A 17,692-nucleotide genomic window follows, 5' to 3' on the forward strand; every position below is an offset into this window, starting at 1 on the left:
TTTGTATCTAACCATATGTGGCTAATTTCGCGAAAAAATAATTGATCATAATGAGATTAATTTCCTTTTTATATAATAAAAGGGTCATTTTCATACAAGTATAGAAGATTAACTTACCTATATGTATGTATTGTTTTACTCTCTCTATAGTTTTATAAATAAAAAAAATTATATTAATACCATGTTAATAACTAGCAACAAAAATAGTATAACGAAATTATACTAAACTTGGTATAGTTGAAACCTAATATATACCTAAATACTGTTAATAACCATAAGTTAAATAAATACATGAATTTGATGAAATTATTTCTCAACAAATTTCATAGTGTAACATTGTTAATTGGTAAACTACGTGTATTTTACATTATTTAATATTTTCTTTTTGTATCAAAGTGTTTGTATAATTTATTATAGAGTAATGTCATTGTTAACTTTACTTACAATTCTTTCATTGTACATACAGAGCTCTCTAGTGGACTATTCGCTATTTGAAAATACATCCTATACATTTATTTACAATATTTATTTGTATTATTAAACAATAATAATTTATATATAAATATACTAAAATACAAAAATTAAATTGATATTATATTTATTATTTTATTAATTAACTTTATTAGTTAAGATTCAAAGTACAATTAAAATTAACAAAATTATAAATATGAAATTAATTTAATTTAAATATAAATAACTATATTAAATAATAAAAAATTATAGTAAATAAAAATCTTATTGTTTATTTCAAATATAAACCAAGTTTTATTATTAAGGATTTGTTAATCTGTTGAAAATATTCTAGTTTTATAGCATATCCATATATTCAATTTAAACTAATTCATTTACCAAAATAATTACTGCAATTCAAATTATCAATGGTGCAATTTAAGTCCAATACATCTTTAAAGACTATCCTTTATTCACCCTTTCGTATAAATGCATTATTAAATCTACCATCTAGTCACTTAAAACCCCTTTATGTAAATGAAAAATGAAGATGAGTTACATTATAGTCAACATGGACTATTTATCAAGATTTCCATTTTAAAAATGTATTTATCATTTTTAAATCTCTTAAAACTATTGCGTAATTGAATTGTAATGCTTTTTCAATTGTATTGAAATCTAAATTTTTAAGAAAAAATATTTTTAAAACTCTATTATGTGCTATATTATAAGTAATCCAGTCTGTTAATGTATTTCTTAGTTAAATTAAAAAAAAATCGATTATATGAAATTAATATAGGGCTCAATACTAATATGTAAAAAAAATACAATAGTATTACAGTAACCCTCATAAAAACATCATATAGACTCAAAATACATTGGCGTTTTAATATGTATTTTTACGAATCACTAGTCTTAGAACGTTAGATTTCAATAAATTCGCAAACCGGTCGTCAATTCTATATGGATGTTTTTTTGTTCATCTACAAATTTTAGGACATTCTGCGTATTAACTTCACTTAACATTTAAAACTAAAATAATTTTAAAGGGTCGTTTCGAAAAGATTCATCTAAGTCAGTTTTATTTTTAACAATTTTATCGAATGACCAGCGTTCAAGTAATACATGGAATTAGTAAAAATAACAACACATACGTTGGCAATTATTAATTGCAAGACTAATTTGAATCTCAAATTATACAAAATAAGATTGTAAGTAGACATGGGAATTATCCAATAGTAACTATCGAACTAGTCGATAGTCATTCAAAAAATATTCGATAGTTTATGTTAAAAATAAACTATTCGTTAATTATCTTCTTATTATAATTAAGTGTACTAAATAAAAATTTTAGGTAGAACTAATCGAATATTTTTTAAAACCATTCGGTAGCACATTCGAATAGTTATTCAATAGTTTTAAAAAACTATCGAATAGTATAAAATATTCGAAAATGCCCATCACTAATTGTATGTCATCAAAGAGATAGGTGGCTTATCTACTGCGCCGTTTCCACCTGTTGCGACTGATTCTGTGAAATAACTGTTCGCCAAAGATAACAACGTTTACTGGTGTGTTGTGATTTTTATTAGGTTCACCATGTTCTCCTTCCAAATCGGATCTCGGTTATCTCTCGTAACCCCTCCCCCCCACGTTTGGAATGCACACGTACGGCAAGGAACAGCACAAAGCCGCTAACATATTAAGGCGCTGTACATTACCTACTGCAAGCAGCCATGCCCACGTACACATAGACCGCACACTCATTATTGTTGTTATTATTATACACTGAGCCGGCGAGTACGGCCGAGTACCGAACAGCACACATTTCTGCCGCCATCGTCTTCGGCCGTCGTCGCCGCCACATGTACATATGAATGTGTGTGCGTACGAGAAGCCGACCGTCCTACTGAATTCCAACGTTTCTTAATCTCTCATACGTATTGCCGACTGTTCGATGCTCTGGACGCGTTCCGGTTATTTTCACTAGTGCCGTTCATGTCTGATAAAAAAAAATACCAAAATCCGTTTTATGTGTTTGTGACGTATGAGAATTTTATACTTACAGCAACGTTTTGTTCGCTCCGTTAACGACTTGCACAAGGATAAAGAAATACTACTGTTGAGATTTCCTAATATTTTTATTAATCTGACATTTATTTTTCAACACCCTCGTCCTAGGTAAGAATTACTATTTATATATAAATACTATGATAATATTTGCTTTTATGCGCATCAACGATCACGCTAATTCGTAGAAAAATAATGTTTTTTTTTTTTTAACTCGTGTATCGTATAGACTGTATTTCAAACTGAATTCGGTTAATTCATATTGAAATTTAACGATAAACTGTTCTGCTTTATGACAATTTAGGTAAACTGTTTAATGCTATCATGATTTTCCAACTTTCAAAGTAATTCATTAGCCAATTTAAAAATTAACTCGAACAAAAACTTCAATTTCCTGTCAATATCACCAGGCTATATTTTTCTAAAATGATTTTGTGTTTATTTATTCATACGCTGTATAATAAACTTTAAACTCGACAAACATTCATAAGTTATTCACTTTCAGCTCAGCGTGTGTTATCGGTGTAAAGTAATTATGTATTCCCAGTATGCGTTTTGATTGTAACTTGACTATCGTTTTCTGTGATACGGTTAGTAAAAGGTTAGATATAAAATATTTTCTGAATTTTTACACGTATCGAGTAATAATTGAACACGCTAATCGGAGATTTCTAAGTAAATCGAGTACATAATGTTTCTTACTTTAAACAAGCCTTCCAATTAAGTTTATCAATCGATAACTCACACTAAGTAGTAAACTATTTTGTTACACTCGTTCTCATGTGTGTGACCCCCTGACCTTCACTATAAATACCAAAGTACAATTTTATCTGTAGCTTTCAAAACACGCGTCTGCCCGTCTCCCTTTCTCCACCGTGTATCTCGATTAAGGTCTTTCTAAGTAGAATTTTAAACGTTTTCTATTAACGCCATTGGTTGGACTTCAATTATAAAAATAACTGTACGTACGTGCCAAAGACGGTTTTTCAGTGAAAAGAAAAAAGAGTGCGTTTCATTTGGCAAGTACGTGTACAATCATATTGTGAACTCTGCAAAAAAATGTTCGAGAGCTCATTGGACTTGTGTAAAGAACTTCATGACAATCAATAATTGAGATAGCGTAAAAAAAAACATGTACCACTACAATACTTTGTCGATGTTGTTTCAGATTTTTAAACAATGTATTTTTATCTCGTCCACATGACCGTTAGTCATTTCTCGATTACAACACCGGTGCAATTTTACTTAGTCCGCGTTAAGGGCCGTCACCGTTGGAAATGAAATTTTTTCCACTCCATGCGTTACAAAAGCCAGTGTTGTTCCATCGCCCTTAAAATATTTTGCCCCGTATACAATAAAACGTACTCACTGACCTTACAGGCCATTCCGTCCGGGCCTCGCACACATGTAGTGTCACACAGCGATGTTGGTGTGTACCCCGTTGTGTTCGCTCCTGCCGTAGGAGGGACCAAGGAAATTGCTGTTAGACGGGATTTTGTATTATATTCGTTTGGTACATAATGGGACACCTTTCCAGATGTTTTACCATTTACAATAATAATGAATACACTGAGGGATTCATTGTCCACGTGTGGTGCTGCTGCCGCCGCCGCCGCCGACGTGATGCACAAAAAGGACGACGCCGAGTATGCATTTGTTTTCTAAAAATTTTCAACGGCCAATCATCAGCGTAAGCCAGAACTATTCGTCCGCCGGCTAATCGTGTGAACCGAATCGTGTCGGATGTAATAATGACTCCTCTGACGCTGAAAAGAATGAAATTATATTATTGTCGAGTGTCGACACTCGGATTGGGAGCTCCTTGATAATGTTACGTGTTCCTTGTACCATCTATTCGTTCGACTGATATCCATGTGGACATTTTTTTGTCATTCGATTCGCTTTTAACAGAAGCTGTTGTCACAATTGACACGCCGCCAGTTCTTTCGAAATTGGTTTAGTATATATTCACCAATTTGTGTCGCCGAAGACTATTTTCATGTCTGTTTGTATTACACGGACGATTGAAATCAATTGGTAATTAGTAATTAATTAACTATAATTTATCGCGATTCCGTTTTTGCCGTTGGTTTCGAATTGGTCCACGGAATTTTTCGCGATAGTTAATAGCAATTACTATATTGTATTTCACTGCAACACGTCAACGACCGTCTGTTTTGCAACAATAATAGGAAATATGATTAGCGGGACCCCAACGAACTAATAACACAACAATAGTGGTAAAAAGTAGAACTAATGTTTTTTATTAATCAGAAACTGTTTTCGTTGGTAATTACCGAGCAATCGAAGCAACCATTAAATAAATCATTATTTCATTTCTATTCTAAAATATATACAATGAAGTTACGGTTTATGAAATTTGAACCGGATGTGCAAACAGAAAAAATGTGTTCTTTGAATTTGACGATAAAACGACAAAATTTAATGACAATTTTTTATTGCTGAATGCTGCTAATTTCTCGTTTCATTAGCGGGATAATTTGATTTGGTGCAACGTTTACTGTCGACTATCCATCGATTTTAATTTACTAAGAATACAAATAGATTCTGAATCATTTCTCGCGTTTCTACTAGTCCAATGGGATCAGAAGAGTTCATTTTAGAGTGCCCGCAGCACAATGCGTTCATTGTATTTTTTAGGAAATTCACTCAATTGTTGTGGGTGTGGTCGAAACTCATTTGTCGAACTTAATTCGCCGCTAATTGCTTTCACGTCGATTAATGTCAGTGTAATAACTAGTTGGAAACATTATTGTTAATTAAAAGTACACCAAAGGACCGTATTATTATAAAAACGCAAACTACAATGTGATGTTTTACTTTCAACAATATAATGACAGCAATTACATCTAGTGAAATATATTTTGTCGCACGAATTTTCTACAAAAGGAATAGTTATTTGCATTTTAATGGCATAGAATTATTTATCTATTAAAATTACGGTTTTGGTCTAAAACGAATGATTTGCAATTTTCTTTATTTCTGCAATTTTTACAACGGACTCATAGATAATATTAATTAAAACTATACGTACATCAATAATAGTTTGATGACCTCTTTTCATCCATGAAAAACATTAAGTTTAATTGATAAAAAACGCTGAATATCTTTAAAAACTGAAGTGAATTGCTCTAAGTACGACGGTTTTTTTTTTTTGTTATTCTAGTAGAAAAAAATCTATTTTTCTACTAATGTTTTTGCACCAGTAGAATAAACTTTGTATCATTGAAAAATAAATTTTACAATGATGTTGTTGAGATTTTTTTTGTGAGCTACAACTTTTGCGTTGGATAGAAAACTAAAAAAAAATGAGCCTATTGTCAACTGCTATGAACTGTACACGAATTCGTTACGAATATTGCCGTCTAAGACAACCGTGAAGTCATTCCACACGCACGAAGTAGTGTCATTAAATGAACCAATCGCAATTATTGTCCCCCAAAGTTCTTGTGTGTCGGGTACTCATTCGATAGCAATTAAAATGTTTTGATTAATCGTATACAACAGAGCGTGTGAAGTTGTTGTTTTTAAATTCGATAAAATCACGGCGTGTCATGTAATTTTTTATCAAAAATGTCTTGTTATTCAGTTAATGGGCTATTTAAATTGATGCTGTAATATGTAAATGCGATCGAAAAATTGGTTAATTTACATTGAAGGTCAATTAAAAACATAAAATTATAATATTTAAATTCTAGTATTCACAACACATTTGATGTGAATTTCACACGCCGCGTTACGATAGTATGGCGTTTATTTCCCAAAAAAAAACATTTATTCAAAATTGTGTAACAATTCAACACGGCGAATTTTTCTTTTACAGTGTTTTGTGTTTTTATTTACTCGCGTATATAGCCAAGTGTAGCATCTAGTGCAAGTGTAAGCCATGTGTCATGAATTGTGTTGGAAGTAGACGCATCGTGTGTGTTTCTTTATCAGCAAATGTTTCTGACGAGTCGACTCTTTTAATCATAAACAGCCTGGTCGGTGTGAAATTCTCAAAACGTTTCATTCGCCTGGGGACCTGATGAGATGTCATGTGCACCTCGTGCCGCCGATGTGATGATGTCTTTTTGCGGTACACACACACACACACACAAGGCACGGCGGCTTGCGTATCGTTTTTAACCGACCAGACGATTAGCCTCTGAAGTTATTGGGCTCTGGGGGATTAGTTTACATTACGTGCAAGTAAGGAGAGAGCTGGAGACGAGGTCGTGGCGGCACCGATGAAACGTCAAGGAGATGGAAAAAAAAAAAAGTAGTCTCGATTTCAATATTATTATTTGTGCGGGGGGCAAACTACGAGAAGAGTAGGAAGTCTAAACACACTCTCACAAATACACGCACTTGTGTATAGTTTGTTATTTGTGTAAGAAAAGAACTGAACGAGGAGGAGAAGATTGTTTGCATTGGGCGCTCGTTAGCCGAACCTCGTCGTTGTTTTCTCACTGAAACACTGTAACCAGCTCGTACTTCAGTCTAGTTAAGGGAAACATGTGAAGATTGATAAATTATAGGTCTGCCGGACACAACCGGTTTTAAAAACCTTACCAGGAACAGAGGCGCTTGGAACAGCAGGCGGCGTTCACTCGAGCCACGATTTTCGATAAATTCATTCCACTGCCTTTGGGAACGCCTTGTCCCCCGACCAGTAACGTCTTCGTTCATCGACGGCCCAAATTAGTTTACCTTTTTCAGGGGAAGTGTGTACGATGTGTAGTACCTAAACGGCTCGTCTGAGGTACGGGCCGCAGCAGTGTAACTGCTGCTAGATAATGATCTGCGTTTTTTGTTTTTTTTTTTTTTTTTTTTTTTTTTATCTAATGGACCGTTTAATCGTTGCCGCTGAACATTATCATACACAATAACAATATAATAAGTGCCCCGCCATTTTGTATTGTTGTAATTCAACGTCAGTGAAGATTTCTACACTTAAGCTCACGTCCTCCGATTTAGTGTAAGTTATGTACAACGCGCCGGTTTTTCATTGGAAGGTATGGCCTTGGCCACGATGAATGATCTCCTTTTATTTAAAGTATCTAATATCATCATTCCTACGCATCTTTACTGATGTTGAGCGAACGAGTAAAAATTTTAAAAACGAATTTAATACTTCACAACGAGTGTTTGATAACTGTGTATTGGTTTTGTATGATTGTGTTCGCCGTTTGGTTAAATTTTCTACGTTTCAAACTCAGTTTATCGCCAATATGGCGTGTGGAACGTTTACCTAAAACAACAGATGACCTATTATCTGTTGTTTTATCCGCCGTATTGGTATTTATGTATTCACCTGCGCAACGGTGGCACTGATACTTTGGGGTGGGTTTACGTACGTGTTTAGCAATAAATGTTTGAATTTTTGGGGGTGTGTTGCATTCCTAATGGAAATGACAAGATAAAATAAGCCGGATCGATTAGGATAACACCTGTTCCTATTAGGTTTGTACATATCGATCTATTAACTTCATAAAACTGTCTTTGCATTTGAAATGTGTTTGTAGATTTTTTACGATAGCCAATAGCAGTCGTTAATTATATCCGACTGTTTTTAAACAATTATTTCCGACAGTAGTAAATAATTGAAAGTTTCGACGAGAATTTCCGTGTAATTCTAACTGATGATTTTTATCATCGATGCCGAGAAAATATCGTTCTTACTAAGATGTGTTTTTTCAAATAATCATTTAAAAATGACCTTAATATACTTTTCTTTGATTCGAATCGAAAAGATAATAAACTCTGAACTTTTCAAATTATACTTACTGTTAAGTCAAAAAAATGAAAATAAACGAATCAAATGTAAGTCTTTAATTTTATTCTCTAAAGAAATGTAAACAACCTTTAAAGCTAAACATGTTTGTTTTTAAGGGTTACTATGTTTGTGTTTATAAAAAAAAAAGAAATACAATTTTCAGGTAGTTGTGTTAAAAACGTAGGCGTTACCTATCAAATTATTTCTTAATAATACACAATAAGTTGACTGGTAGTTACTACCCCACACAGTTTCTCATTAGTAATAAATAGCATGATAAAATAAATTAAAACATCTTTTTTAGCGTTGAATTTAGAAAATGATATTTAACATTCTTAGATATGTTTTACAATATTTTATTGGCCGACTAACATTATCTATTTAATAAACCAAAATCTCGTCATTATACATAATTAATTCTTGTAGTCGTAATTATTAATCTTTCTTTTTCCATTTACTAATGTGGAATCGTCGATTTATCTTTAGAAATCCTACACGATGTACTTGATATACATTTTAGGTACATCGATTAATATTAGTCGATTTTTTTAGTAATGATATAACTGATTTTTTTTTCTAATTGTGAACCACTCGATAGACATTTATCTTAGTCACCGCAAATTGAATTGAAACCCTTGAAAAAATCGTTAATTGGACATTTACATTTTATGGCTTACTGGTTTTTATTTATTTTTAGGAAACCATCTAATCAATTTTGTATAAGATCTGGTTTTGCTTGTTCTAACACTACAAAATGTATTCCTTCTACGTTATGTGTTTCATATCGCCATGATTGAATTGAGTGGCATACCATTATATTTCATACCGTTTGTATTTATAAGTGTACTGTTCAATTTGAAACATGTTTGCATATGTGTATCGGAACACATATATTTGAAATTCATACATTTTGAGCGCTTATGATATTAATTATTCATTTGTTATTTTTAATTGTACTAATTGTTTTGTTTCAGTTTTGAAGACATTAAATGACGAATTGAGTTGGTCGACATGTTGATGCGCCATGTCATCCAGACATGGCCGTACTAAACAATACGGTCCGGATTCGGGCGCTTACCCCAAGTTACCACCGCCCCACGGCAATAACACTTACAATGGACGTACGCACCAGAATCATCTGCTGCAGCAGCAGCATCACCTGCAGCACAATAACCAACAACAGCAATATGCGGTTGACTTACAACCAAACATGCGCGGCACCTTGCCCCGCCAGAATCACCACCATCACTCGTTGCCCAGGTTTGTAGCCCTTAAACTGTAACACTTCTTCTTTTCATAGATTAAAGTAACGAATATATGTAATTTGTTATCGGACAGGAAGATCCGTTCGCTGGCTTACATCACCACAAGGGCGTTATTCGTTTACTTTATTGTTCTTTAGTCGCTGTGTAAAATTAACACGCGACCATCGTAAATACTTCCCACGTTACATTGCTTTGCAAACGACTACGCTATTAATTAATTATGTCGATAACGGGGGCCGGTTCAGTTAAATAAACGGCCAATTAAATAAGTAAACGACTGCAACAATGTATACCAGTGAGTCATTGGTCTGTAGTTGTTTAATATTTTTTGCTAATAAATCAATATAAAAAATAATATATTCGATTTAGATCATATTTATAAATATTAAAATATTATTTACATAGAAATGTTATATTTTATTATTCCTTGTGGTCCTCTAATGATCATTTAAATTTCTAACGCTTGACACGGAAAATAAACCTTGGGCGTGTTATCTACATTCTAATAATGACTTGTTAAGTAAAATTGAAAAGAATTTTTTTTAAATCGATGTCTATGTTGATAGTAAATCTAATTGTACTATTAATTGCATTATATGTTCTCTATAGTCAATTTGTATGTATATAAATTACTCGACAATAATGGATTCTGTCATGCGATGGGATTATTATGCGAAATGTTCTTGGCATTTGACTACTAAAAACCTAATGAATGAACTAACATTTGGCGCATGCCAAAAGGAATATAATAAAACTGTGTTTATTGTCTTCGACATTTATCATGTTTATAAACTGGATGTGTGTTGAATTGATTACAGAAACGCGTGGAGCGTGGACAGACACTCGCCGGTATCGTCGACGAACAGCTCCAACGATAAGGGCTTTCCGGCGGCGAATCATCTGCACCACAATCAACAGCAGTATCGTCGGTCCAGACATCGGGTGTACGGCAGTCAGCGGCAAATCGCCAGCAAGACGCGCAGTCATAAGGGCGGCGGCACTACCACGTCCGACCCGGACGCCCTGTCGTCGGTGACGACCGCTGGTAACAAGTTTAGTCACCGTCCGATGGGCGTTTGGACCGAATCGCCGGCTCCAGTTCTGCAACAAACCGCAACGTCGGCGCCCAGTCCTCCACCGCCGTCCGCGTTGCAACCTCAATTCGTGCCTCCGTTGCCGCCTCAGAATATCGCCCCCTATCCGATCGGTCCCTGTATCACAACCGCCGCCGCCGCCACTACTACTGTCCGGCAACCGTCGTCAGTCGCGCCCGCTGTGGCCGTGCGGCACCAGCCCGCGGCTATAATGCCCGCTTGCGACGTTGCCGTCGACGCTTGTGGTGGTAGGTGTCCGAGGTTCGAGAACTTTTGTCATTTTTGTTTGCTGGTACGTGAAACTTTTAAGCGATCTGTCAATATATTTTATCTTAGTCCTCGCGACTTTCTCCTACCGACTTTATCAATTTACTCTCCTGTTATCTTAAAATAATGTCTCTTGTTATTTCTTCTTTTTTTTCCGAGTATTTATTTATTTGTAACTGTTGCGTTTTCAGATATTTTACTTTTCCGGAATCACCGTCGGTTTCATGCTGATCATGTCAGCCATAGTATCGACTCGAGATCCCAGGTTCTTATACATAGGCTGCCTTATGCTACCGGTTAGTGCTTTCCTGTTGGCAGTCCAGTGCAGGGTACGTCAAGACGCCGACCGCCGAAAAAGACACCGGCAGCTCAACGGTCGTCATAGAACAATAGGTGCCAGCGCTACCGTAGTCAACACACACCCTCCTCCCGCCATACCAGATGCAATACCTTTGCAAAATATGATAATGGTGGGAAACGATACCTTGCGCAGACAATACCAGGGCCACGTGTACCAATACGTCGGCCAGAAGGACAACGAGTCTACTTACACAAACCAGTACGATTCGGCTAACGTACAACAGTAAGTAAAACAACACATTTTATTTGAACTATAAACAAACTTACTCGAGTATCTATTTTATAGAATCGATGGGGTTCCTTGGTGGAGGCGAGATGATAATCGTGTGTACCACAACAACCACGCCGCTCCTCATTCTTAAAGACTAAGAGTCACTTGTTACGATTCCAATTGAATTAGACTATTGTAAAAGAAATAATTTTATACTTTAGCACGTGTATATAAATGTTAATATATTTGTTTTTGTAATTTATTTGTTCAATATAAATTAACATATTTTATTTAGCGGCAAATATATTTTATTTTGCCAATAAGTTGAATCCACTTTTAAAAAATATTTCTTTCCTCATAAGTGAGTCATTTAATAACAAAGTGAGCATAACATTGTATATTTTAATTTATGTCTTCAAAAAAAAAAATTAGCGTTACATTTTATAATTAGAAAAAATATTATTCAAATGCACTTGAAAGTTCAGAAGAATGATTACAATTTTTCTGATGTCTGTAAAGTGCACAATATGAAAAATGTCCACCTATATTATGGGCTACATTTACTCAGCCAGTAAAGAAAAAAAAACAAATGCCGATTTGAATGAAATTTACAAATTGTTTACATATTTAAAGTTTCATTTAACTACTCTTTAGAGATACTGATAAAAAAAAAGAATTGATGTTAAATATATTTTAAAAAAATTTTAATTTGACCTTTTGAAAGAGGTAAATATATTATTTTGAATATATGTTTGAAATAATAAATTGGAACTTAAAAGTGATAAATGTATTGATTTTAAATATACAAGTGTAATTTGTAAAACATAGTGTTATACAATTTAAATGAGTAACTACTAAGTTCCGGTATATTTAAAAATATTCTGTAACATTTAAAAGTATGTGTTAGTTTTTAAAAAATAAAATTAATTAATAATACATACTATAAAATCACTAATCAAATTGAATAATCATATTTTTTTGTATAATTTGGATTAATAAAAATATTATTATGTACATAAATAATTTAAAACAGATAATGGTAAAAACTACTACAGATAAAATGGTTAAGGATAAATGACTAATGAAGAAAATGATCAATATAATCAGTTACCTTTGGCTTAAAAATATGAATCTTTTTTTTCTGCTATCTTTTAATTTTTATAACTGGTCATAAAAATTTTAAATTAATGATTAAATTTAAATTTGTAATTACTAATGTTTTTTATGAGAAATTTTCTTTTATCAATTCATCACACAAAAGGAGAACAAATTCGAATATGTGATTTTGTCAAACAATAAATATTGGGTGGCATTTTCACCTTTTTTGATAATTTGAACTATAATTTAAAATAAACTAAAAAATTTAAAAGATGACATATAACATTGCACTGTCTAATTATTTTTGTTAATTTAAGTTTGATTTTATGGTACTCTATAAATATTAGATAACTAGATGTAACTCAGTAAATACTAGAGTAAAATCAAATACCATAATTTTTATAATATTCTTAATCAATTGAATAATTTCAAAAATAATTCATATCCATCTGGCTAATAAAATATTTGTTGATATAATACGATTATTTTTTAATTCAGTATTCAATTGTGCTAATAGAATCAGTTGTTAACTTTGTACATACTGAATAATAATTATTCATTTGTCATAATGATATTTTTTATGACAATTCTACTTTAATTGTAAAAACCATTTAACCTTTTGATATTATTTAATAAGAGTTTATATATCAACTTTTACAACTTTAACAATTCCCTTATTAATTTTCGACTGGTCTATATAAACATTTCAATTTTAATGAATAAACTGTGTTAAAATTATTTAAGCAATTCAATTTTCATTTAAGTTACATATTGCCAATGCAAATTCCAAAGGAGAAAAATTGAGTGTTGTGAACAAATTAAGATTAAGTCTTTATTAGTTTTAGATATACATATTGAAAGATGATAAAAAATACCCTACTTACATGAAAATATACTAAAAATGGTCATAAGATTATTTTTAAATATCTAAACTATAAAACAAATACTCTAATTTGATGTCAAACACAATTATTTTATTCAAAAAGTAATAAAATGGTAAGTATACAAAAGTACATTAAAAAGATTAATCACATCCATAATTAGTAATTACATTACAATATTGTACATCATTAATTTAAAAATAATACAATTCTTAATCCTTAAAATTAAAAGGTTTCTTTTGAACACTCGTATACAACAAATATGATAAAGTGAACAATTTTCAAGAAATAAATAATTGATTTTTTTATACATTTTACATTTCAAGGATGCAAATAATTAACAATAATATAATGTCATCTAAAGACCATAAAACTTTACATTTTTATCATTAGTCATACAATCTAAATATTAACATAGAAAAAATATTTCAAAGTATAAAAACACAAAATAACCTTAGACCACTGACCTCCAAGATTATATAAAAAAATTGTGCATACTGTCATCAAATAACAAGTATGTGCGAATTAAGTATATTTGTAAAAAAAAAAACAATAAGTCATAACACCCATGGAATGTGGTATGAAGTCAATTTTTCACCTTATCCAAGCTATACAATGAAGAACATATTGAAGGAGTCACATCATCTTGATGGGCTAAGGGTGCAGTCCAACCACAGCGATTTACACGGATAGGCGTTTGAGGTGAGTAGCGTTGATTAAAGAGAGGAATGTCATATCTAAGGAAAATAAATAATATGTCATATAAATTTTGCACAGATTTATCATGAGAATTTATGATCTAACTTGTTATAGTAATCAGTGATACCAGACAAGGAATCAGTGAAGTTGGCCTCAAGTCAAGCATCCTCCCCTGATATAGGTGAAGTGCTTCCTGGTACATGTGTGCGAAGAGCAGCTACAGGTGGATTACTTGAACTAAGCATGTGTTCACTCTCATCATTACTATTTATTGAAAAATAAAAATAATATATCATTTAGAAAATTAAGTTTATTTTATAGAAATTAAACAAAACAAAAATCTTTAACATCTTTTAGCATAAATAGAAAATCACAATGTTTACATTAAAAAAAAAAATATGTTTTCAACATGAAAGTATATTAAAAATCACCAAAAACATTCAAAACAAATGTTAAAAATTACATTAAAAAATAATTATTAAAATTAAAAATAAAAAGATAAAAATAATTTTAAATATTTATTACAAGTATTTTAATCACATTAAATCATCATAACTTTGAATTGTTAATATATAAAAAATAAATAATTCTACTTAAATATTTAATGAAATATGTATTCATTGAATTTTACATACTTAAAAGAAATAATCATATTAACAATAATATTCAAATTAGTGCACTTACCCATCTTTATGATCATTTTCCATTAATTTCCTAGTTTCATCTTCTTCAATGATTGTTGGTGGAGCTTCAGATGTTGGTCCATACTGTGCAGATGCCATTAATAGATCAGTAGATGGATTAAGTGTTGAAGCCTGATAAATAAAATATAAAGATAGAAAAAAATAATATAAATTTGATTAAACCAACAATGATTTTAATTTATTACCTGTCCATTTGAAGTTTGTGCTTCCATTTGACGAGCCTTACTATTAAAGCATGGGCAACTTTCTTTGTCTTTGATGTATCGGAAATAGCCAATCAATAGAACTACACCAAAAACAAAGCAAAATGATCCAATGACCAAGAATGCTATATCTTCAGTATAGTTATCTTTGGTATCATCAGACCTCACAAAATTAGTAGTAATCGATAGGAATAAAAATACTCCAATTGCAATTAGAATCCAACTTATTAAAATGAATGACCAATGAAACCATTTGGGATTACGAATTTGATTCAAAATACGATTTAATAAACTATTAGGTGGTTGAGCCCACTCAGTTTGTTGTTCATAGCTAACAGTTGTTGGCTGGTAAACTGGACCAGATGCTGGCATTTTGATTAAAAAAAAAAAATAGAAACCTAAAGCAAAAAAATTAAAATTAAATTATTTTCACATGAACTAAAAATAATCAAAAGATTGAAAACGCACAATTTGAGATACAATACTATGATACTATATAAGATACAATACTATGATTTAAAGATAAATGATAGTCATAACAGATTTAGATTGCAACAACTTTCGATTAATAATCATCTACGAAATAAATCTAATAAATAAATCATCTACTCTATCAATAGGAAGCTAAATAAAATTGGTTAAAAAAACCTCTTGTATTATCTTTCAAATAACTGATAAAATTTTGGAAACATTAAGATTTGAAGACTTCTTTTTTTTTCCCCCGTAGAATATTAAAAAAATTATGTGATAAAATCAAACAGCGCCCAAAGAACAAGTAAATGGGTTCTTCAACACTTACTTGGGGATATAATATAGAAAGGTAAAAAATCGATGATAGTTCTTGTCGTTGAAAATTTAAGCGAATATCTCGACGTTCAATATCAACCTGACTGTTATATCATAATAGGGTTGAAAAGGAAATCGAATCGCACGTGAGTAACCGTAACAAGATCGAACAGATCGGTTTTACACTAGAAAATCGCCTTTCACTATTTTACTTTTGATTATTGTACAGGTATTGCCGTTCCGGATGACGACCGACGAGAACGAGATTCGAAACGAACCGCACGAGATGGCTGTTAGACGTTACTGCGATTGCGATATTATTCCTTTTTTGTCTATGTCAGTGATAATGCACGCCCGTGACTCGCTACAACAGTGTTGCCAACCTGGCAACCTTTTCGGTATCACTCACGTCATTGAATGTATCAGACGCGAGTACGCACACGATCAAACATAGCACGTTTATGCGTCATCCTGGCTGGTTTTGTCGGTAGTGTCATTACTCATACCCGCCGGTTTGACTGCACAATAGTCACCAGGTTTAACTGATCAACGGTAGGAGACCTTGTTGTCATTTGTTTTTATTCGACTGCGTTCGGTATGCAAATTCAATAGCAGGAAATCCTCTCATAATGGAGCCACCCACTCTTGTTAATGTCTACGTATGACCACGTTTGCGGTCGTTATTTATATAAACACAATCGGTTTAGTTATTTTATAAATCATGAAAAATTCAACTAGTACAGCGCATATACAAATGACAATGTTCAGATACAATAAAATAAATCAAAATTTAGCGTTCACATCGGTGACTAAATTTTTGTTTAACTAAACGCCTTAGATAATACGACTGATCGGATTTCATAGACAAAAATATTGTTGTTCGTTAGTGTAACTGTTGTGGTCCTAAATAATGACACTGTTACTCGAAAAAAGAGATAAACATACACTCATTTTCTTCCCGATCCGTCGATTAACATTTAGGTGACTGTCTTTTATAAAAAAATTTCTAGTAACGAGCACTTATTATTGTTAAGAATGTTAGTTAATTCGACTTAATTATATTTATACACTAATTCTGTCTCGAGAGTTTTTCCAAAAGCTGTACTAATTTTACTCATTCATGAGGTGAGGATTGTCTGAAGCAAATTCACGTTTAAGAATCTTAAATATAATTTGGTCAATTCATTGAAACTTCGAATTAAATTATTAAACTAGAAATAATTATTTATGACGTAATGAATTCGAATATAATTTTTAATCAGTAAACAAATATGTACTTTATGCAGGTAACATGAAATATATTGTGAACACGTCTTGGTGTAAATAATTGGTCTATAATTCTCTATACGATTAAAATGTAAAGATTACAACACATGTGTAATACTGACACTGTGTCTCGAATACAATTCGTTCTGTGTAGTATTCAATGAATACAGTTATATTTTTGACACCATTTACTTTACATAAGGAATCTTCATTAATTATTTTAGGCGCAGGTTAACATCTGTTACCTATTATTTTGAGCTAAGGATTGCTTTTAAAAAAATCTAGTATTTTACGATATATTTAAAGGATATTTTTTACGACCGTAGAGCAACCGGTTTTTGTTGCCAACATATTTTTACAATATTTATATAAACGTTGTACATGAAATACCACAGTTAAAGCAAGTTCTTTAAAAATGAAAAAGTACCAGTTCGATTTGATTATCAAAGATACTTCTTTTTAGGTATACCTTTTAGTACTCATCAAATAGCTTTTTTCGCTTAAAGTAGCAGACAATAAAAAAAACTTTTCACGTGTAACAAAAAAAAAAAAAAAAAAA

At 32.0% G+C, this 17,692-nt stretch overlaps 2 protein-coding genes across 2 annotated transcripts; one reads left to right on the plus strand and one right to left on the minus strand.

Moving 5' to 3' along the window:
• The first annotated feature begins 2,238 nt into the window (after nucleotides 1-2,238).
• Nucleotides 2,239-11,790, plus strand: LOC126905698 (uncharacterized). The gene is made up of 5 exons (XM_050685673.1): nucleotides 2,239-2,631; nucleotides 9,274-9,559; nucleotides 10,383-10,950; nucleotides 11,117-11,508; nucleotides 11,572-11,790. Exons 2-5 carry the CDS (start codon nucleotides 9,324-9,326, stop codon nucleotides 11,645-11,647), a joined length of 1,272 nt encoding a protein of 423 aa, XP_050541630.1. The 5' UTR covers nucleotides 2,239-2,631; nucleotides 9,274-9,323; the 3' UTR covers nucleotides 11,648-11,790.
• Nucleotides 11,791-13,617: 1,827 nt separating this feature from the next.
• Nucleotides 13,618-16,289, minus strand: LOC126905711 (uncharacterized). The gene is made up of 5 exons (XM_050685691.1): nucleotides 15,881-16,289; nucleotides 15,064-15,479; nucleotides 14,859-14,989; nucleotides 14,280-14,438; nucleotides 13,618-14,212 (listed from the first exon to the last, which is right to left on the minus strand). The coding sequence occupies exons 2-4, from the start codon at nucleotides 15,451-15,453 to the stop codon at nucleotides 14,333-14,335; spliced, it is 627 nt and encodes a 208-aa protein (XP_050541648.1). The 5' UTR covers nucleotides 15,454-15,479; nucleotides 15,881-16,289; the 3' UTR covers nucleotides 13,618-14,212; nucleotides 14,280-14,332.
• Between the last annotated feature and the right edge of the window lie 1,403 nt (nucleotides 16,290-17,692).

The sequence above is a fragment of the Daktulosphaira vitifoliae genome, unplaced genomic scaffold (assembly GCF_025091365.1).
Source record: "Daktulosphaira vitifoliae isolate Bord-2020 unplaced genomic scaffold, ASM2509136v1 Scaffold_4, whole genome shotgun sequence".
Lineage (NCBI taxonomy): Eukaryota > Metazoa > Arthropoda > Insecta > Hemiptera > Phylloxeridae > Daktulosphaira > Daktulosphaira vitifoliae.

Excerpts from the sequence above, each read along its gene's own strand:
- LOC126905698 (XM_050685673.1), top strand. The coding sequence starts at position 9,324 with ATGTCATCCAGACATGGCCGTACTAAACAATACGGTCCGGATTCGGGC. Across the intron at positions 9,560-10,382 it reads CACCATCACTCGTTGCCCAG|AAACGCGTGGAGCGTGGACA; the intron begins GTTTGTAGCCCT and ends AATTGATTACAG. Across the intron at positions 11,509-11,571 it reads GATTCGGCTAACGTACAACA|AATCGATGGGGTTCCTTGGT; the intron begins GTAAGTAAAACA and ends TCTATTTTATAG.
- LOC126905711 (XM_050685691.1), bottom strand. The coding sequence starts at position 15,453 with ATGCCAGCATCTGGTCCAGTTTACCAGCCAACAACTGTTAGCTATGAA. Across the intron at positions 14,990-15,063 it reads CACAAACTTCAAATGGACAG|GCTTCAACACTTAATCCATC; the intron begins GTAATAAATTAA and ends TTTATTTATCAG. Across the intron at positions 14,439-14,858 it reads GAAAATGATCATAAAGATGG|TAATGATGAGAGTGAACACA; the intron begins GTAAGTGCACTA and ends TTCAATAAATAG.